The sequence below is a fragment of the Typha latifolia genome, chromosome 4 (assembly GCF_019914945.1).
Source record: "Typha latifolia isolate L0001 chromosome 4, TyphaL0001v2, whole genome shotgun sequence".
NCBI classification, from domain to species: domain Eukaryota; kingdom Viridiplantae; phylum Streptophyta; class Magnoliopsida; order Poales; family Typhaceae; genus Typha; species Typha latifolia.
Genome location: NC_133089.1, coordinates 12,974,398 through 12,996,401, shown reverse-complemented (window position 1 = coordinate 12,996,401; position 22,004 = coordinate 12,974,398). Strand labels below are relative to the sequence as shown.

Sequence of the window (22,004 nt, the reverse complement as noted above, 5' to 3'; positions counted from 1 at the left end):
ATTTAATACTTCCAAAAGGGATATAAATAAGTGCCATTTGCAACAAAAAAAATTCTTTAATTCATGATAGTAGTAAGATTGGGCTTGTAAAATTGAGTTCATTTATTTTCTATATTAAATACATATTTTATATAATAATATCTATATAAATTATAGTAGAACCACGGGCTTGAAATTTAATCTATAAAATTTCTCTCCTTTTTAGCAACAAAAAAAGAAAAAAAGAAAAAAAAAAAAGATGGCCTTTTATTGCAGATGCGCCGTCTCGCGCCGTCTCTTTTCTCCTTTCTATGTTCTTACTTTAATTGATCCTTTCCGATAACAACGTTGATAAGGAAAGCACGGTCGGTATATTTGATTTCGAAGGGGTGTGTGACATTTTTATCGAGCAAAATTAAAACTTTATTAACGCCTCAAAGAAAGAACCTCCTCCCTCTTCCTTCCAAGATCCACAGAAGCTACATGCTTTTCGAATTCTTCTCCCAATTAAATTCGTTAAATCGTTGAAGTTTTATCGTTGTTTTATTATACATTTCGTTTCCTCTGTTGTTTGAGGTATTCGCCATTGGTTCCATGCGAAATTTCTTTCGAAGTTGACTCCTTTTCCCACCAATTCTTGCGTATCCAACCAGTTTGAATCATACCCCCCCTTGGGGTTTTGTGGCAAAATTTGGTCTTGGAATTCACCTAGAAGTGATGTCAATCTATTCCTTAGGTTTTGCTGTTGTGTGATATGCGGAGCGAGACCTATCTAAGAGAACTCCGGTTAGGAGAAATTAGAGGTCGCTCTTTCTAGAATTCGTTTTTTCTTTTGGTTGAGATTTTCATCAGTGGTTTCTGCTGAAATTTGGATTATTTTTGGTTCCAAACTGACTCCCTTTCGTTCCATTTTCTTGCATATCCAACCGTCTATAATCATCCCACATCGGATTTTGTATCAAAATTTGGTCTTGGGTTTCGCCTAATAGTGATAGAAATATATTCTTTAGGGTTTTGCTTCTTGGCTTTCTGTTTAAAGATCTTTTTTCTGTTTGTTGTGCGATAAGTTAAACCTATCTACTGAGTCAGATGTTGTTGTGTTCCTCATGGAAGTGCTCGTCGTCATTGGTGGCCACCGTCGCCTCTCTGGTGGCATTGATTTCTGTCGTCCATATCCTCTTCACGCCACTATTTCCTACTTCCCTCGACTACTTTGCCACTCGGCAGAGTTCTTGCTTGCCGGCTAATTCGTCAATCAGTGGAAAGAGTGAAAATTTGGATGACAATTCACAATTGGATCCTCGTTTGAATGTGCTGTTCCCCACTGATTCTCATGGTGCAGTGACTTATCGGGGTGCGCCATGGAAGGCGGAGATTGGAAAGTGGCTTTCTGGTTGTGATTCGGTCGTGTCTGAAGTTGATGTTGTTGAGGTACTTGGTTTGCTTCCCACATATGTGCAAGATATAAGTCCTTCCTTGTATGTTCTCCTTTGGTAGCCTGATGTGTAGAATTGTTTTAAGGAGTTGATATTTTGGCAGAAAATAAGCGGCAAAAGCTGCAAGAACAATTGTAGTGGGCATGGTGTTTGCAATCAGGAATTGGGACAATGCAGGTGCTTTCATGGATTTGCAGGTCAGTTATTTTTATTTTGTAGTATTCAATATGATTAAGATATTTAAGTAAATACAGGTCAGTAATGATTGTAAGTATAAGGGAAAAAATTGAGATTTAGCAGTGACCTTCTTTCAAGTGTGCTTTTGGTTAAATTTCATGTTCCTTTTTAACATATATTTATATAGCAATGGTTCAAAAAGCAGTTTCAATTCCATGTGGATAGATGTATGTTACCTGTTCCTAGTAATCATCAATTGACTAAAATATAAGTGAGTATTTATGATGTTGCTCACTTTTATATCATATTGTTATGGGGATGATATGTGTTAGAAAGTAGAAGAGAGGAAAATCTTCATTCTAGTATAATTATTCACATCCATAGTCGTACTTCTCCAAACATTTAGTATTGAAAAGCATTTCCTAAGTCCCTCGGTCATCAACTAATGCCAGTGGATTGAAGCTGACAGCTTTACATCATTAATTACAAAGTATTGACACGCGGAAATTGGTACATGGTAATAAGATGACTTATAAGTTGTGAAAGAATCAAAAGACAGAGAAACTAGAAGGAACTGGAACATTGATTGAGGAGAGATGGACGATAATGCATATGGTGCTGATAGATGTTTACTTCTTTACCAAATATCTAATCAGTTCATTTGCTTCCACCAACAAGGTGGTGTAACAACTTTGCTGGCTACGGGTACCTTGTAGGAATGACTTCTTCCTGATAATTTTGTTTTTTTTACATATCCATAGGACTTGCATGTCAAAATTAAGTATTAGAAGAAAAGGTGCTCTGTGCTAGGAGTAAGATACCAGTAAGTTCAATTGGCAACTTTTCACTATGATCTATTGATCTTTAATTGCCTTCAGTTGTGCTTTGTTAAGCTACCTTTAATAAAGTTCAAACTTTATGAACAGGGAATGGATGTGAGGAGGCGCTGCAATTGGACTGTAACCTTCCAGCTTCTCCAGAACGACCATTTGGACCGTGGATAGTTTCCATATGCCCAGCTCATTGTGACACAACTAGAGCAATGTGCTTCTGTGGCCAAGGAACGAGGTATCCAGACCGTCCTGTGGCAGAGTCTTGTGGTTTTAAAATAAGGTAACCAGTTTGGATGGACCCATTTCAACTATTTTCTGACAAGGTACTAATGGAGTTATGGTTTACCTGAGTTTTTCCTAAATCATCTACTTCAGATTACCTTCTGTACCTGGTGGCCCTAAGCTTACTGATTGGACAAAAGCTGACCTCGAGAATATTTTTACAACCAATAGTAGTAAACCAGGCTGGTGCAATGTAGACCCCAAGGATGCATATTCTTTGAGAGTGCAATTTAAAGAGGAATGTGATTGTAAATATGATTGTCTTTGGGGGCAGTTTTGTGAGATACCCACACAATGCAGTTGTCTCAACCAGTGCACGGGGCATGGACATTGCCGTGGTGGGTTTTGTCAGGTATATGACTGGAACATCTATTTGTGGGTTTCAAGTTTCATGTACTATACCAATATATTGCGCTATACCAATATACTTCCTTTTTGGACATGTAAATCTTTCATTCCTTGTGCAATCATGCCACTTTATGCTAGTTGACATGTTCTTTCTTTTTTCAGTGTGATAGTGGATTTTATGGGATTGATTGCAGCATCCCATCTGCATTGTCGCTTGTACAAGATCTCCCCAAATGGCTTCGACCATCAACAATTGATGTACCAGATATGACTAGGTTGGTTGGTGGTGACGTGAATATTAAAGTGACTCTTAAAAAGAGAAGGCCACTCATCTATGTTTATGATCTGCCACCAGAGTTCAACAGTCATCTTCTAGAAGTAAAATCCTGTGTCACAATCTTTCAGTTGTTGGAACTTGAGAGCACATTAATACAGGCTTTGACCTATTACTTCATTTCTTTACAGGGACGACATTATAAGTTACAATGTGTTAACAGAATATACACTGAAAAGAACAGAACTTTGTGGACTGGACAATTGTATGGGGCGCAGGTGTTACTGGTTCGGTTAGTGTCAGATCCCTATTAACTGTTCTAAAATTTTTACTATCTTGTTTTTGCTATCCATTTTGTAGGTGGCACTCTATGAGAGCATTTTAGCTAGTCCTTACCGAACATTAAATGGTGAAGAAGCAGATTATTTCTATGTTCCTGTTCTTGATTCATGTATAATAACGCGAGCGGATGATGCGCCACACTTTCGTATGCAGGTATAAATTGATAGCTATCCTTTCTACCCTCCATTATAAATATATTTATGGTGACCACCACCTTTAATTTTGGTTGCTGTAATGAGAAGTTTTCTGATTTATAAATTCAGAAACACATGGGCCTGAGAAGCTTTCTGACTCTAGACTTATATAAGAAGGCTTATGATCATATAGTTGAGCAGTATCCTTACTGGAACCGTTCTTCTGGAAGAGACCACATATGGGTGGGTATGAGATAGAGATACTATATGATTTTAGGGGATATTTTCTTTTCTTCTTTTTCTTTTAAAATTTTTGGAATCTCACTGTGCATCTAATTATGACACCCCTACCTTAAAGCAGTTCTTTTCATGGGATGAAGGTGCATGCTATGCTCCAACAGAAATTTGGAATAGCATGATGCTAGTTCACTGGGGGAATACAAACTCGAAGCATAAAAACTCAACAACAGCTTATTGGGCTGACCAATGGGACCAGATTCCTTCTCATAGAAGAGGTCATCATCCTTGCTTTGATCCAGAGAAGGATCTGGTGCTTCCAGCATGGAAACGGCCTGAACCAGGTGCAATATGGTTAAAGCTGTGGGCCAGGTAAAATAAAAAGGATTTCCCAGTATAAACTCATGCAACCCTACCGTGATTTTGTTTCATTTGCAACCGATAATGTCTGTAGGCTGCGCAAGGACCGTACAACACTCTTTTATTTCAATGGTAATCTAGGACCTGCCTATGAAGATGGTCGACCAGAAGACACGTGTGTATCTGCATTTGCCTCAAGCACATCATGGTTATGTTGTTCCATATGTTTAGTCTTCAATTTTCTAGTCATTGACTTTGCTACAACTTTTAATATGGTGCCAGGTATAGTATGGGTATTAGGCAGAAATTGGCCGAAGAATTTGGCTCAACACCCAACAAGGAGGGAAAGCTTGGTAGACAGCATACATCTAATGTAACAGTAACTCCACTGAAATCATCCAAGTATCATGAAGAAATTGCTAGCTCTCTTTTCTGTGGTGTTTTACCTGGGGATGGTTGGAGTGGCCGCATAGAAGACAGCATTTTGCAAGGATGTATCCCTGTGATAATTCAGGTAGATTTTCTTATTTATGTGGTGTCTAATTTCCTTTAATGGCTAGTAGAATCATGCTTTAGTAGGTAACTCAATTTTTTTTTCATATAATACATGAGGAGGATGTCTAGATCAACGATCTTAATTTTCCTGGAGTTTAGGATACAAATTGTCTTTAAAGAGAAGTTTTACATGAATGGTATATAGTTAATATCTTTATTATCCTCACTATTTTGCTTTATTTAAGTGAATAATTGTTTGGGCTTTTGAGATTCTTCTTCATGTCTTGATTCTCTTATGCATTTTAACATTCTTACTGGAAGCATTCCTGTGTTCACTAGTGTTACTTGATATCTTGGTTGCAGGATGGAATCTTCCTTCCATATGAAAATGTACTTGAGTACAAAAGTTTTGCAGTTCGAATAGCAGAAGATGATATTCCAAACTTAATTAGAATTCTTCAGGTAAGTATGGATCTTTCTGCGAACTCTTGTGGATTCTAGTTATGGAGTCTCTGCATCTTGTTGTTGTTTTATCCAGGGGATTAATGAAACAGAAATAGAGTTCATGTTGGCAAATGTACGCCAGATCTGGCAGAGGTTCTTATATCGCGACTCTATTTTGCTCGAGGCACAGAGACAAAAGAAATTGTTCTCTGAAGAGGAAGGCTGGGCAGTAGAGTTCTCAAAACTAGGAGAAAATGATGTCTTTTCCACGTTCATACAGGTAGTATGATTGTTCTCAAGACATTTCCCTGACCCTCAGTGTTCAGATGTCTTTCAACTAAGCTGTTAACTGTTACCTTTCATATACTTTGGTCTTTCGTAGCTTGCCGTGTGTCATGAGCCGAGTTAATGGTGCATCACTGTTTTGGTAAAATATTCTAAAACTAAAGGCTAGGACTAGGGGAGAGTACACAAGTTTTTGCAAACTAACTAAGCATTGCATCATACTGGTATTAGTAGTTTAACGATAATCATTGATTAAAGCAATTTAACATAGGATGGATTGGATTGATCAAACCTTAACACTTAATGGAAGAGAAATGGTGGGCTTGGCGGCCCCTCTATTGTCAAGTTGTCTCAATACACCATATAGCTTGGAATCCATCCTTGCTATAACAAGTATAGACTGCACAAAATTAAAGTTCATCTTGTGCAGTAGTGTAAATAGGGCATACTCCAAGTTATATTCTTGCACTCGCTGCACTAGAACAGCTTGTTGTTTCATAGCCCTTTTAAGTCTTAACAGTAAGCATAATTTTACCATGTTTCCTTTATTTTCTTATTGGACACAATGTTTACATTTGTCACTGATGTCTCATATCGTAGTTTAAAGTTGCCATTTAATGGCAGGCAGGTAGGATTTCACTAATTCAATGAACTCCGCGGTTCATATATACTCATTATCTGTTCTGTATCTCTCATCTTAAAGCTACACTGTGGTGTATAAATTCTTTAGGATGCATTGGCATGTATATGTACTTCTCTTCCTTCTTATGTGAGATTACATTCAGCTAGAATTTGCTTGCGCTTAAGTGTATACAGTAGTAACTCTCTCGCTTCGCAGTTACAGTCTAATCAGGTGTGCTTCACACAGGTATTGCATTATAAATTGCATAATGATCCTTGGAGGCAACAAGTCATGCAACAAAGAGAGTCTGGCTTGCCAAAGGCTTGTATAAGAACTCATTGAAGTGCTGTACAAAGGAGATAAATACTAAGAATGATTCGTTGATCTGCCCAATCAAGAGAAAATAGGGAAAGAGAGATTTATTCCTTTCACCGGCAGTAGTGATGTTAAAAATAAATGGCACCATTATGGAAGATTGGATCTGCTGATTCATATTCTGATGAAAGTAGACAAGTATCTGACAAATATCTGTTAACTCGTGTCAATTTTTGTGAAGGGGGGAAATTGCAAGATTTGTAGAGCACTTGTAAAGTATCATGTCTATTGATGTTTGAAAGTGTTGGACAAGCGACTTTGACACGTTATTTTTAACTGTAAACAGGCTGAAAGTTCTCATGCCCAAGAATCTGATTATTGTTATTATTTTTCATTAGGTTCATGCTCTTTTGTTTTATTACGATAGGAGAAGAGAATTGATCCTTAATTTGACTGTTCCATTCTGGTTGGTTACCTAAAACAAGCCATCTCAATGCCTCTTATGGCTGTGTATGAAAGCAAAACAAGCTTGAAATGGCTCAAGCTTGCACAAACAAGTTAAAGCTTGGTTGGCTGAGAGCCAGCTTCTGAGAATGTGTTAGCATGGAGCATTACAAATGTTTGAAAATTGCAAAGGAAAGTGAGCCTTTCCACCATTTCCTCCAAAGGCCAGATACTACTGGGATGAAATTAGCCACCGAAAGAGCTTTGAAGTGAAGGTTCAATAGTTTTTTATATTCTTTTGAGTTAAATATCTTTTACTATCCTGTAACACAATCAAAGGCTTTGCTAAAATTTAGTTTGACGATGAAGTCTTCGTTATGCTTCTGAGCCATCCAGTGAACGAATTCATGAGTGGTGGCAAAAGTTTTTAGAATATGCCTGCCCTTGATGAAGCTAGATTAGGAGGGAATGATGAGGTTATAAAGCAAAATGGCAATTGATTAGTTTTATAGGTATAAAATTTTTCCTGAAGTGATTAAGTAAATCTCATGTTGGCAAGATATTTCTTGATCATTGTCCATGATCTATAAAATATAGTTCCTTCTTTGATTTCGATTTGCATATTTGCGAAAAAATTTACCATCCCTATCACCTACCAACAACTAGGTTTGTCGTAAACTTTGAGATGATTCTTTCTCGTAAAATCTTCACCTAAGAATAGGGCCAACTCGATCTAGGGTATGGATCTCTGAGAATAATTTCGCCTTGTGAAACATAAAGTCTTATTTAATTTGAGGCTAAACCTTAAACTCGATTAGTTAGTTATATTTCTCGGTCTTAATTTTTTTAAAAACAAACTTGATTAGATAATATAGTAGGAGGAGAGGCACCAACAATGAATATGCTTTCTAAGGTACTTAATGAGGGAGCCAAACCCAATCTTGCTTCGTCGAAACTATCTCGAACCTAAAGAGCTTAGACGGAAGGGGCGAAGAATTAGTGTTTTTTCTCTAGCTCGACATTAATTAAAAGATCAATTACTTTTAGTTTGGGCATGGAATATATAACTTTTGTTATTATTATTCTTGTTACTTAACTAGGTTTTTTTTTTCCCATTGCATATCACCGCCTACATGTTAGTCTTATCATACAATGTTTGTAAATTGACATTTTTAAAGTCTAAACCATAGGAGAGGCAAAATAACATAGATGAAAGTTCATATAGTAGTTTAATTATATATATAATTAACAGGGGAAGAGAAATAAATTTGAAATTTACCTTATTTTTTTTTATATTGTAGAGTATTCCAGAATTTGAATTTTAGTAGGACACCTTAATATGAATGATAATTAGGGGATAATTATTTAACGTTAGGCTTAATCACACAGGGGTAGTTTAACATTTACCCTATTTATTTTATATTGTAGAGTTAGACTAGACACCATAATATGAATGATGATTAAGGGGTGGTTATTTGCAAATATACTGAAAAATTAGGAGTTGATTTGCAATTATCCAAAATGAATAATATTAAAAAAGAGAGGAGGTTATATGCAAAAGATTCTTATAAAGATCTCCCGCTTCTTACCGGGTGAACGGATAATATAACATTATAACCACTCTATCTACCTGAACTCCATCCTTCTGCTTTCATTTCTTCACCTCCTTCTCAATGGCATCGTCTCCTCTCTCTCTCCACACCCCGACGCTTTCTCCCTTCTCCGCCATTTTCTCCTCTCCTTCACATCTTCGTCTCTTCCCATCTCTCCGCAGAAGCCCTAATCCTCGCCTCCTCGCCGCCTCTTCTCCCACTCCAACCCTAACTCTCCGTAAACCCCTCTTTCGATGCCGTCTCTGGCGTTTCAGCGCTGTGCACCGGGAGGAAATGAAGGAAGACTTCGATGGCGACGAGGAGGAGGAGGAGGAGGAGGAGGAGGAGGAGGAAGAAGAAGAAGGTGGGGATGGGGATGATGATTTCTCACAGATGGACCTTGAATCGATGGAAAGAGAGGCGAGGGATGTCGCCAGAGAGTACGCGCGCTCTCTTTCTCGTGAATTGGTCATAGGTATTGGAAGATTATTTCTCTTACATATAAAACAAAATTTAAATTGGTGGATTTAGTAAGTTAGTATTAGAATTGAACATTGAATATCTAAAGTTATAAGCTTGCATAAAAGTAGTGATATTAAGTATTTTTTTCTCTCACTTAGTACGATTTCAAGTTTTCATTACTTTGACTGATCTTTGTAATCTAGTTATTTTCCATCTTGGTAGTGTACTCTTTAGGGATTAAGCTGTGATATTGAGAATATATCATAGTAAAAGCTAGGTCTGTGGTTGGTCAAATTGGTGCAATATTCTTGGCTATGGACAATTTATTATACAGGCCCTTTAGGGAGAAGAATATTCTGCATTGGCACCTTCGTCAAGTGTAACTTGGGGAACTCTTACATACCCCTTGAAACTTAGTAAAATAAGAGTAGAGATAAATGTTTAAAAGATGGTTCAGGTGGGATGCAACAGATAAATAGAGCTCCTTACTACAAGTGCAGTATCTAGTTGATGGTTACGTAAGGGATGATGACCTCTTGATAGATTGATCTTGAATCTATGCAGAGAGATGCGGGGGATGTCATCAGGGACTACTCCCTCTCTTTCTCTCTACTGCAAATTAGCATCAATATTGGCTTATTTAACTTTTCCTCCGCACTTGCATCTTGTGATTATGAATTTTGCTGGCATTCTGATTACAAATAGTATTATGGTTGCATTAGATTTTCACTCATTCCCCTTGTCGGTCAAAATTTCTTGAGCATTATAAGGTGCTCCTTGGTTAACTGAGAGGTAGCCTGCTTCTTTGACTTTGATGTTTTCTTATTTATTGCTGTTTCTACTACCTAGGTAATAAAATGCTTTTATGACTTTAATTTCTCAATATGGGGGCACTTACTATTTTTCTATTCACATATGAAAATTCAGAACTCAGTAGGCATTTAAATTCTATCTGAGCAAACTCTTCAAGAGTCCCATAGGGGATGTAAACCAATTACATTGCTTCATGTGTTATCTGTTTCTTTATGTTTCAACACATAGTGATCTAATTCTTTGTTTTCTTATTAAATGCTTTTAATGCTCTCAGAGAAGGATATCCACGAGAAAAAGAAAAGTGCTGTGAAGCGAAAACCAGCAAGAAGTCCAACTAGACAAGTCAGTATGTTTCTGAAACTAATCATAAAGATGTATGAATGTGCTTGTAATGTCCTATTTACATTAGATAAATTTAAATATATTTTTTGATATTAATTACACAAGCATATCCTTTTACAGGAAAATAAAATGTATATGATAGAAATTTGATGACAGTTTTTGTCTTCTGATGGGCAACAGTTTACACCTGAATATTTGACTCTGCTTGAGAAACAGTAGTTTTGATTATCTGAATTTAGGAGGAAGTAAATATTTTTGGAGAAATTTATAATGAGGAATTGAAACAGAAGCAAGTTTCCTGCTACAATAATTAAACAAGTAGGTTGTTGATATTAGGATAAAGTATGACCTAGTTTTTCATAATAAAGTATTACGGACTCCAGTAATACCAGAAATTCTATAATAGTTTGGTGAGGAATAGAGTTGTCACTCCGAAATCCGGGGGAAAAATCAAGGCATTGTTGCCTTGATTGTCTATTTTAGGAGAATTAAGGTTTCTCTTTTGTAATATAGAAACTGAGAAGCATGTTGAACAGCCAAACCCGACGCGTTTTGACTCTCTTCAAAAGTAGCTGTAAAAGATTATGGTTTCTAGATTTTTAGGTTGTAAGTGTAATGATTGATCTTTAAGCTTATTTTGAATAGTGTTTTGGAAAGTGCCATTGGCAGCCGCCTCAGCAAGGCGGCTCACCTGCCGCCCCACTAAGAAGAAAGTGGCCACCTCTTACCGTGCAGGTCCCCAAGTCGCATGGCTGTCCAGGCGGCCCACTATAGCATTTGGGCAGGTTGGCCCTTCTTAACATTGGAGCATATCAGAGTCTTAACAGGTTGGGCCTGCTAATAGGTGAGAGAAACTAACCCATTAAAAAAAACCGCATCATTCTCCTCTCTCCCGCATTCTCTCGATCTGAGCCCTAAAACGCTAAAATCGTCGCTCTCCCTCTCTCTCGATCATTTACAAGCAGTGGTAAGAGGTCGACAGAACGGTACCCTCAAACCCTTTTCACTCATCTATTTTCTTCTCTTCTTCCCTTTCACTCTTGGCTTTCTTCTCTTTCTGCAATGCTATAATAGGTTCCCTTTCTCTAATTAGTTTCCTAGTTACTGTTAGTATGTATTCTGTTATGTAGTATAATAGAGGAATTAATCAGTTAATTGCTAATTAGTTTGTGAAATGTAGTTTGTAAATTATTTGCTAATTAGTTTGTGATCCAATGACCCCAATTTTGTTTTCTTTCACTGTCTTGAACTCTAAAATATAGATTTATTTCATTGCTAATTACTTTGCTAATTAGTAATTGCTGTTAATCTGTTACCTAACTTGATTTACAGAATTTACATCCTTCCATTTATAATTTCTTGGTTATACAAGTTGAATTGTTTAACTTACATTCTTGAGAACGATCAAATCCAGGTGCCTGACCATCTTCTTCCAAAGGTAGCAATTGTTGGAAGACCAAATGTTGGCAAATCAGCATTATTTAATCGACTTGTTGGGGTATGATTCAGCATCTCTTCATAGCAGCCTGAGCATTTTAATTTGAATACTTTTCTTAACTAATCCTGTGAGATAAGGTTTGTGGTACATAAAGTTTGAAATATTTTCAGGGGAATAGGGCTATTGTTGTTGATGAGCCTGGTGTAACTAGAGATCGCTTGTATGGTCGATCCTTTTGGGGTGATAATGAATTTATGGTTGTAGATACTGGTGGAGTTATGACATTTTCAAAATCACAAGTAGATGTTATGGAAGAACTTGCAATTACAACAACGATTGGTATGGATGCGATTCCTCTTGCTTCTAGGGAGGCAGCTGTTGCTAGGATGCCCTCAATGATCGAGAGACAAGCTGCTGCTGCTGTAGAAGAAGCAGCCATTATTATATTCCTTGTGGATGGCCAGGTACACTGAAGCAGAATATGTCTTGGTATTGCTATTTGTCTTTTTTTCATTTGCTTATGCTTAGTTTAATCATTGAAGCAACTTGTGGTGCCTTACTATTGTAGAATGAAAAATAACAAAACGAACTCTAGAGCTTAAGTGAAAATTGCTTTATCAAGTATAATCTCCATTCTTTTACATTGATGCTTGGAAGTCAGTGTCAAATTTCTTCCTGATTACGTATATTGTGTCAGATCTCCTAATATTTGCTTCCATACTCTTTATTTAGTTTCCTCTACCATTATATACTGTTTGCTAAATGTGCATATGTTTTAGTAATTGCTAACTTCAGATTTCAGCACTTTGAGTAAGCTTATGGAATTTATGATATCTCTTATTTCCATTTACATATAGTTTTGTAGCCCTGTACAATTGTCAGATTGTTTGTTCTTTCTAATTTAAAGAAGCAACATTTGAGCAGGCTGGCCTGATGGCAGCAGATGTGGAAATTGCAGACTGGTTACGCAAGAGATACTCACACAAGTGTATTATCCTTGCTGTAAACAAGTGCGAGTCTCCTCGCAAAGGGCTGATGCAAACATCAGAGTTTTGGTCCTTGGGGTGAGATATATATTGCTACAACATTTTTGTTTTGACAGCATGTCCTGTTGGCTTGGCATTGAGAAGTATAGGCTCAGTGAAATTGAGATGCCAAATCTTAAGTAACTATGTATAAATTTAAACTGAAAAGAGCAATTCTTATAAAATCATGTAAATTAGGAGCCAGTAACGCTTTATCAATGCCCAAACATGTGAAGTTTTTGTGAAATAGTAATACAAAATTAATAATTACATATTTACAGGAATCTACATACACACATAACACTATATAAACACACATGTATATTAATTGTTAGTTTGTTCATACCGATGGCAACAGAACTCTTAACTATGGAAGAGATAGACATCAGTCTTTTCCAAAATTTTCAGGACAATTTTGTTCAGACTTTGCATGTCCTTTGAATTACAAACACTTGTGGCTCTGCTTTTAATGAAATGACTTGTTCAAGTATATGTGCTCTAGACACGAATATGAAATATCCTTTTCTTATATTCTCATGTTTGTTGAATCTAGTATCATCTTAATAGTCATTTGACTTGTTCCCAGGTTTTCTCCTTTAGCAATATCTGCTGTTTCTGGCACTGGAACTGGAGAGCTTCTTAATCTTGTTTGTTCAGAGCTGAAAAGTACTGAGGTATTGATGATAAAGGTGTCTTCTTTGCTGGTAGATGTTGGATACTGGCTGGTTTTGCTTCTTACTTTCCTCTGCATATAAAGACATACATATCTTTTTGACTAAAATGATCATGTTTAGCATAGCTAAATGCTTTGAAAAATTCCAAAACAGAATTTCTCATATCCAGGTAGGTATGGCAATTTGCACCAACCCGACATGAACCTGAAGGCCTTACATGGGTTTAGGTTTAATATAATCAGATTTGGGTCATAAATGAGTTAACCCACCTAAACCAATTTTTTAAATAGGTCGTGTTTGTGTTTATTATCTCAATCCACTTGACCCATTTATAGTTTGACCAGCCATCCCTTTTATAACATGATAAGTTCAATTATGACTTGAATTAACCGTTTATCACCCGAATAACCCGTCTATAACATGAAAAGAAATTTGTTTATAACACAAAAAATCTATTTATAACCCGAATAACTTATATAAATTTTAAATAATTTGTATCACTAGATAACCTGTTTATGACCCATTTAATAAGCATGGTTGTGTTTTTGTTTGCTTTACCTAGACCTGACTCGAATCCGCTACTCCGACCCGATTGCCACCCTTATGTCCAAAACCAAAATATGCTTGAGACAATCAACTATCTTTTTTGAACTTAAATGATTTGTCAGAAGGCTTTGCATTAAATAAATTAGATATTATCAGCTATCTACCTTGCAGGATATCCTTTGGGTAGATCTATTTCATTCATTCGGAAAGCTAAAGTACCAAATCTCTCTTCAAAGTTCAAACCAGTTGTTATTATCTCACTTTTTTTTTTCTCCTTATGCGTATGTGCGTTTATTTTATATGCTGAGGTTTAATAAGTATTCAAGCATGTGAACGTGCAGGCTTTGGATAGCAAGGAATTAGAAGAAAGCTATATCCCTTCCATTTCCATTGTTGGAAGACCAAATGTTGGAAAAAGTAGTATTTTGAATGCATTGGTTGGAGAGGACAGAACTATCGTAAGCCCAATTAGTGGAACAACTCGTGACGCCATTGATACTGAATTTATTGGACCAAATGGGCAGGTCTGTTACCAATTTAATATGCTAGTGGTTTCTACTTGCTTTGTTAGTCCTCGTCTGTTGATATGTCTTACCAGCCTATTATGTTTATTGGACTGAGTTTTAATTATTGCATACGATAAACTGAAGATCCATTATGGTCGGAGTGTGTTTGTTGATAAATATACATATAGAATGAACATACCATAAATTTTATTCAAATAGAAATACGATAATTGTCTTGGTCTAAAATGATCTGTACTGACATTATTATCTGCTGTTTCTGAAATTATTTTGCTTGAGATTGCTCTCCGACATCCTTTTTTCTTGGCATTTATACTTCAGTTATTTTTTAGGTAATATTCTAGCACTCTCAAATTGTATATTGATTGTACAGTGTTTTGCAGAAGTACAAACTTATTGACACTGCTGGCATTCGACGGAGGGCAGCAGTTGCTTCTGCTGGTAGCACAACTGAGGCTCTATCAGTAAATCGAGCATTTCGCGCAATTCGTCGTTCAGATGTGGTGGCTCTTGTTATTGAAGCTTTGACATGCGTTACAGAACAAGTGCATCTCTCTTTCTATCTATCAATTTCTTTATATAGCTGTGTATGTAGGAAAATGTAACTACTGAAATATGTTACTAGGGACTTCAGCAGTTCAGATTTCTGAATAATTGTTGTCTATTGACACTTCTTAGTACTTCTGACATAGTATCTCTTGACATCTGTTATTGAAGTCCCACAATGATGCTGGCTGAAAGCTTGGAACTTGGCATATTTAGGGTGTCCCATAGATGACACATTATTAAGTTTAAATAGTTCACTCTATATTTCAGCTTTCTTACATGCAAAAGAAGTTCAAGTTGAAGTCTTAGACACTTATTCTAGAAGTCCCATCAGTTATTGATCATGACGCCATCACTTGTACAATAAGTAAAACTTGTTAGATATGCTGAATGCAGCATTAGTCTGTATTTAAGGGCATTATTCAATATCCATTAATGATAAACCATCCATTGGTCCACTTTTGGCCAAGGTGTCCCCCCTTTGGGATAGCACAGCGACACAGCCTACATTCATGAAGGCCAACATGCTGTATTCAGAAGTTGGATTGTTGACACCTGTACAAAGTGCCTAGTTAAGAGTAACACTTCAGAATAATTATTGCAAGTATTTTCCTAGATTTAAGAAACTATTTATTTAGGTCAATTGCTAAAATGTCTTTAGGCATTTCAGTTTCCTGTTTTATCCTAGTTTAAACTTTAAAACCTGTTGCTTTGACTTACTACCTTTTGGTTTTGTTGCACTTGGCTATATATTATTAGTTATCTACTATTTTTTTAATTTTTCATTCTGATCTAAGTTAACCATGTTTTCATGTTTCCAAGGATTTCAAAATTGCTGAAAGAATTGAGAAAGAAGGAAAAGGGTGTGTTATTGTTGTAAATAAGTGGGATACAATACCAAACAAGAACCAGCAGACCACAACATACTATGAACAAGATGTAAGGGAGAAGCTTCGTGTGCTTGATTGGGCACCAATTGTTTACTCAACTGCAACAAATGGGCATAGCGTTGAAAAGTACATTCCTTTTGTTCCTTGAATTTATTTTAATCTTTCTGTTGATCTAGAAATTTTTTGAGAAGTCTGACCTCTCTGTAATGATTCTTCTGAATCATTTTAGATTGTTTTTGTTTTTTAAGTGTTTGCGATTCTGATCACAATTTCTATTCTCTCTTTATTTTTGTATAATAGTACTTTCTGCTTTAATTTTAAGTTTTTTATTAGTTAATAAAATTATGAGACTAAAATCACCAAGATAAAGCTTAAATAGTCTAAATCTCTGTGCCTATTAAATTGTATTGTTCTAACTTTGGAGTTCGAATGGAAAAGGAAAGTGAATTGGATCTTGAACCTGCTTGTAAGGAGCAAAGTTTACCAAATCACCACCTTTCCTTGCAAAGGAAAATAAGTACCAAATGCTTGTAGTTTGACCTCCACTAGGTGATCATCAAATACATAAAAAGAATATACATGATGATGCCAATAATTTCCACTTGATGTGTGCCACCAAACTGCTGGCATGACAAGTGCTGATCAGCTTTCACAAGCATCCAATGTTTCCTAGACACTGATGATGGGCCTGAGTGTATAGCATGTGTGCAATCACTAGTTTATATTATGGAGGAAGAGATTGAGGTGCCGAGAACTTTATTCAGGAGAGTGACATGAGAACTGTCTATCTTATCTATGGAATAGCTAAATCTAGCAAGAAGATATGAACTTAGAAGTTAGAACTCTCTTTTGATCGAGCAAGATATTTGCAATGTTAGCTCGACTTTATCTCTTTTTAGATCCAAATATTAATGCAATATTAATCAGATGAATAGCAAGGTGAAGCAAATAGAGCAATAGGAAATAAATTAGGAGGAAATGTCTAATATATTTACTTAAATCTGAAGATTAAGATTCATGAGGACAACTACATTGCGGTATTGGTAACATTTTAGAAGTCCCAAGTTTCATTCTGACAGAATGCCCAAAGTGGAGATTTTGATTGTTTGAAATTCTTTAATTTTGCTTGTTTATGAGCTAACAGTGCAGTGCTTAGATAGCAAAGTGTTAACTTTGCTTCTTCTTGTAAGAAATTATCATTCACAGGTGTGAACTATGGGGAGATCTCCATGATTAAGGGAGAATATGGTATTGAATTGCAATGGGAGCATCATTGTATAAGAGTAATGACAATGGAGACACCTGACATGTTTATTTACCTTTTTCAGTAATCAGTATGATTTTTTGTTCCGCTTCATATGATCGTATCTGCTTCATGCCCTGAATAGGAATACCTTTGCTGCCTTGGTCATTTCATTTATGCTGAAAATATGAATGACGTGGCTTCTTTTCTTTTTGACTGCTATTGTGGTTCCTTGCTCAGATATACATATACACCTCCTGTATCGCGTAAGCCTCTCTGAGAGTGATATCGCCCTGCTCATAAGTTTGTCATTATGATATGTAATTGTGGTTGCTGGATTTTTATCCTTAGGATTATTGCCGCTGCTAGTATGGTTGAAAAAGAGAGATCTAGAAGGCTTGGTACATCTGTTCTCAATCAGGTGGTGCAGGAAGCATTGGCCTTTAAACCACCACCACGAACAAGAGGTGGGAAGAGAGGCCGTGTCTACTATTGTACTCAGGTAAGATAAGCCCTAGTGTAACTTAATAATTTTCCTTTAGGACTTCTGTTCTGCACAGACCCCATTAATTATTTTGTGTGTAAATATTCAAATGCTGTAGCCTGTAATCATTAAAAATGCAGCATTACAGACTTAATGAAATAAATTTTGAATGAAATTCCCTATACTATGGGAATCACAAATATGTAGGACCATATTCTAGTTGCACTTTTTACTCTTTTTGCATGTTGAATCTGTATATTACTATAGAAAGTTAAAAGGGTGATCCAAAGATGTTCTTAGATTTTCTGGCTCCCTGTGACACAAGCTTGATTCACGGAAACAGACTCTCCATTAACAGAGGGTAAGGGGTAACTGTACCAGTGCACCTTGTCAGGGTGTCATCTGACCTCGAGTTGGGAGGAGTCATATGCATTGAAGTTTAGAACATCTTTTTATGAATAGTTTGTTCTGTGGGAGAGCGAAGAGTTTCTAAGTTTCAACACTTGCTTCTGTCTGTAATATCCATATCTTCTCTGCAATTTTCCTATTTTCTCTCTGGATGTATCAAAACCATAATGTTGTCAGACTACTATGAAGTCACTGACTTCATCTCATGACTCATTATTATATGTAAACTTAACTACTTTAAAACATCCTTATTGCTTACTGCTGGTAGTGAAGAATGTAAGATGTATAATTATATTTATACTTCTTGCTAATTCAGAGAGGCAATTAACTAATTTATAACTTAATAACTATATGAAAGTTTCTGGACAGATGTTCATGTAGAATTTACTTTGTATTGAACTAAGAGGATACAATTATTTTACTTTAATGACCGTAGAAATCTTTTTATGTCTCTTATGCCTTTTATATGGATATGTAAAAGCTGGTATCTTTGCACTTGCAGGCTGCTGTTTGCCCGCCTACTTTTGTTTTCTTTGTCAATGACGCAAAGCTTTTCCCTGAGACATATCGTCGTTATATGGAAAAGCAATTACGATCTGATGCTGGGTTTCCTGGTACTCCTATCCGTCTTCTATGGCGTAGTAGAAGAAGAGCAGATAAGGAAGGTGAGATGGTCAATTATAGTATCAATTCCTCTAAGGTTTTCTGCAATCTACATTTGCTGGCACAGAACAAAGATAATAGTACAACAAAGGAACACTGAGCGCAAGGACTGATGTATTAATTACATGGCTTGAATTTTTGGTCGTGTTTCATTTAGAAAATTTGGGGGGATAGTGAATTGAAGCAAAGGTCAAAACTTACATTAAGTTCCAGCCGGTATAGTTCGTATCTTGCTGGTTTCAACTTAGTTTTCAGCAAGTGTTGGCCTTAGTTTTCAACAACTTATTGACAACAAGTTCCAGCCAGTATAGTTCCTTGTTGAAACTTTAAACCACTCAAGAGGATTCCAAATTGTAACAGACTATAAAACAACTGAAATATATGCTATTGGTGGTTACAAGTATCAGCTATCATTTAGGAGGTTGCATGTACAGATAGTAGACAAAGGATGTTCATTCTCAAGTTCTTCCACTTTGTGCAGACTAAAGTAGCTTATGGCTAAAGATAATGAAAAGAAAGAAAAAGAATGTTGTGCTTAGTCTATCAACTAGTAATTGATAAACTAGACTTAGTGGTTAAGATGGCTATGTTGGAGCAGTTTATAGGTGTGAGTTCCTCCAATCGTGGAACAAGATTTTGAAAGTCAAATAGGAAATATTTAAGGGTCTCTGGGGTGATAATTCATCAAAATTTTCTTTTCTTTGTATTGTATTTTCTTTTCTTGGTATTGCTCTTTATAATTTGAGCAAGTATATCCTACATATGAGAGTTGGGATTAATCTGCATTTCTCTTTGGCTTATCTGTACTTCAAAGATAAAAAACAAATCTCTAAATCAAAACTTTTCATCTTTCTCCTTTATCTAGACTTACGTCTCAAGCACTTTTAGGCAGATTGCTGTTGGGTTGCATGAGCCAAAATTGCAACCAAAACAGGTAGACTGTAGACTGTTCTAGCAGCAAATTAGCCTTATGGAGTTTACGGCACCTGTTATCTAATTTTTCTTTGGATGGGAATTTGACACCTACGATTGAAGGGCTGACGTTAGGCTTACTGCCAATTGTAAAACTTGTCCTCTTTAATTTGAACTGTCAAAAGGCAAAAAGAAGAAGATGATGATGATCGTGCTAATTATAGATTGTATTAATGATATGATGATCCACATAGCTGATTATGAATTTTATTTAAAATATCTTTCCTCTTGCACTTTTTTTTTAATCAATTTCGACTCATCCCATGCTAATCATCAGTTTCTCATCTTGTTCATTCAGGTAAATCTATGGAAGGCAATGCACAAAATTCTGGAGCTGCTGGTAAACTGGTTTTTGCAACTTGATTGGAAAATACACCTTTTTCTGGAGCTTTGGCCAGAGTCAATCGAACAACCATGTATCACCTTTCAACTTCTCTGTTCTACTAACATAAACGTGTGAACAGCAAAGTTCATCCAGTAGCTGAAGCCTTGCTTGTATATTTAATGACAAGTAAATGGAAATTTTGGGGCTCTATAAGGGAAAGCAATGTGTATGATTTCTGCTATATTTCACTCTTAAGCTACGTCCAGCTTAATTTAGGCCAAAGGCCAACTCAGACTCAATGTATTATATGTGACTGCTAACATTTTATCCAATTTATATCCCAATTTTGTATTAGAATAAATAGGATCTTTGTATTAGTTTCAAATTAGCATCTCATCCTTACGTTTTCTAAATTACCATTTATTCTTCTGATGATGTATGTGATTGGTCTTAAATGTGAGTGCAATTTTCATTTTTGTCAGATCATCTAATAGAAACACGCGGAGAATATTCTCAGTCTCTAAAAGTTATAAAAGATAAAGCGATAGTTTGCTGCTTTTGGGGGATTTATATTTATTTTTTTGGACTTATTACATTTCATTCTTGTTTATTGCTTATATCCAAAACGATCCCTCTATTCTTAGCCTTCGCTCGCTTAGTTCACTTGTAAAATAAGGGTGAAATAGGTATAAGTATTTTAATTTTTAAAATTAGAAGAAGAGGGCTAATACTAGTATAAACTATTGTAATGTTTAGTTCAATACTAGTATAAGTTGTAATAATTATATTTGATGTGATATAAAGTTGATATTAAAATAATAAAATTGTATTGGGAATTGGTGATGTCTTAAACCCAATAATAAAAATATCTTTGACTATATGTTAAATAGTAAATAGTATGGGGCCTTTCTACTATGGACTTTTCTGCATTGTGCGAGTTTATAGTACGGGGTTATAACCCTACACTCCGGTGTGCAGGGTATTACCTCACACTTTGATGTGAAGGGTATTACCCCGCACTTCGATGTGTAGAGTGTTACCCTGCACTATGCGGGATTATAACTCCGCACTTGGATGTTTATTGATGTTACTTGGCGAGGGCGGAGATGTTGCCCCACCATAAGAGGATGGTGGCTCTAAGTTATAGTTTGCATAACCTCTTTTTGCATCTACAACAAAAACGTTGAAAGACATTGCTTTGAAGTCTTCTCAATTGAATTAGGTGCACATTGATGGAGAAACGCAAGACAAAATGCCACATTCACGTAGGTAATTTGTACATTATAATTTGTGTAAATAGTGTATTGTGTCAAATTTTTTCATGCAGAAAGATGCAGACTTGTTGTCGCGCTGCGAGGTCATAACCCCACAGTATGCTGGTTTGCGATGTTATAACCCCGACTTAGGTATGCGGGGGTAAGAACCCCGCACTGCATGGTAATGCGGGATTATAAATCTGCACTGCGCTAGTATGTAGGGTTATAATCCCGCACTCTTCTTGGTTATAACGCCACAATCTACTTCATTTTTACCCTCTTGTGCATATATATTTAATGTTGGTTAATCGGAGAAATGAGATAGATGTGCTCCTGTAAGGAAAGTGTGTGCAAAGCGTGGTCGTAGTGCTTCGTTGAAGGAGTGGTGTGCGAAGCGTGGTCATACTGCTTCGTCGGAGGAGAGGCATGCAAAGCGTGGTCGCAGTGCTTCGTCGGAGGAGAGGCGTACGAAGCGTGGTCGTAATGCTTCGTCAGAGGAGGAGGTGTGCAAAGGTTGAGGGAGCTCGCCGTTCAGCTCAGTGATGGAGGCCATGACTGCCTTTCTAGAGAAGGGAAAGAGGAGAGAGACAGGGAAATCAAACTGTAGCCGATATGTTAAATTAGTGATGTCAGCTCAAAAGGGTAAAATAATAATTCCTAGGTATTAATAAATTAGTTTTAAAAAATTGTATAGAAGAAGATGAAAGAGAATGTTAAAATAATATACTAGAATAAGGTAAGATATTGTTTAGTTATTATACTAGAATAAGAAAGCTTATTCTAGAAGAAGCCTA

The 22,004-nt window shown here is 36.3% G+C and overlaps 2 protein-coding genes across 2 annotated transcripts; both read left to right on the top strand.

The window, feature by feature from the left end:
• The first annotated feature begins 305 nt into the window (after positions 1-305).
• Positions 306-6,966, top strand: LOC140786478 (uncharacterized). Its single transcript, XM_073134936.1, has 14 exons — positions 306-1,410; positions 1,519-1,612; positions 2,519-2,705; positions 2,801-3,059; positions 3,218-3,433; positions 3,521-3,607; positions 3,690-3,824; positions 3,935-4,048; positions 4,167-4,414; positions 4,497-4,577; positions 4,685-4,916; positions 5,261-5,359; positions 5,436-5,621; positions 6,495-6,966. The coding sequence occupies exons 1-14, from the start codon at positions 1,069-1,071 to the stop codon at positions 6,588-6,590; spliced, it is 2,376 nt and encodes a 791-aa protein (XP_072991037.1). The 5' UTR covers positions 306-1,068; the 3' UTR covers positions 6,591-6,966.
• A 1,662-nt stretch (positions 6,967-8,628) lies between these two features.
• LOC140786479 (uncharacterized) lies at positions 8,629-20,315 on the top strand. Its single transcript, XM_073134937.1, has 12 exons — positions 8,629-9,074; positions 10,149-10,216; positions 11,631-11,714; positions 11,825-12,118; positions 12,579-12,718; positions 13,266-13,353; positions 14,241-14,423; positions 14,807-14,968; positions 15,792-15,985; positions 17,454-17,604; positions 18,497-18,659; positions 19,928-20,315. Exons 1-12 carry the CDS (start codon positions 8,681-8,683, stop codon positions 19,990-19,992), a joined length of 1,986 nt encoding a protein of 661 aa, XP_072991038.1. The 5' UTR covers positions 8,629-8,680; the 3' UTR covers positions 19,993-20,315.
• The last annotated feature ends 1,689 nt before the right edge of the window (positions 20,316-22,004 follow it).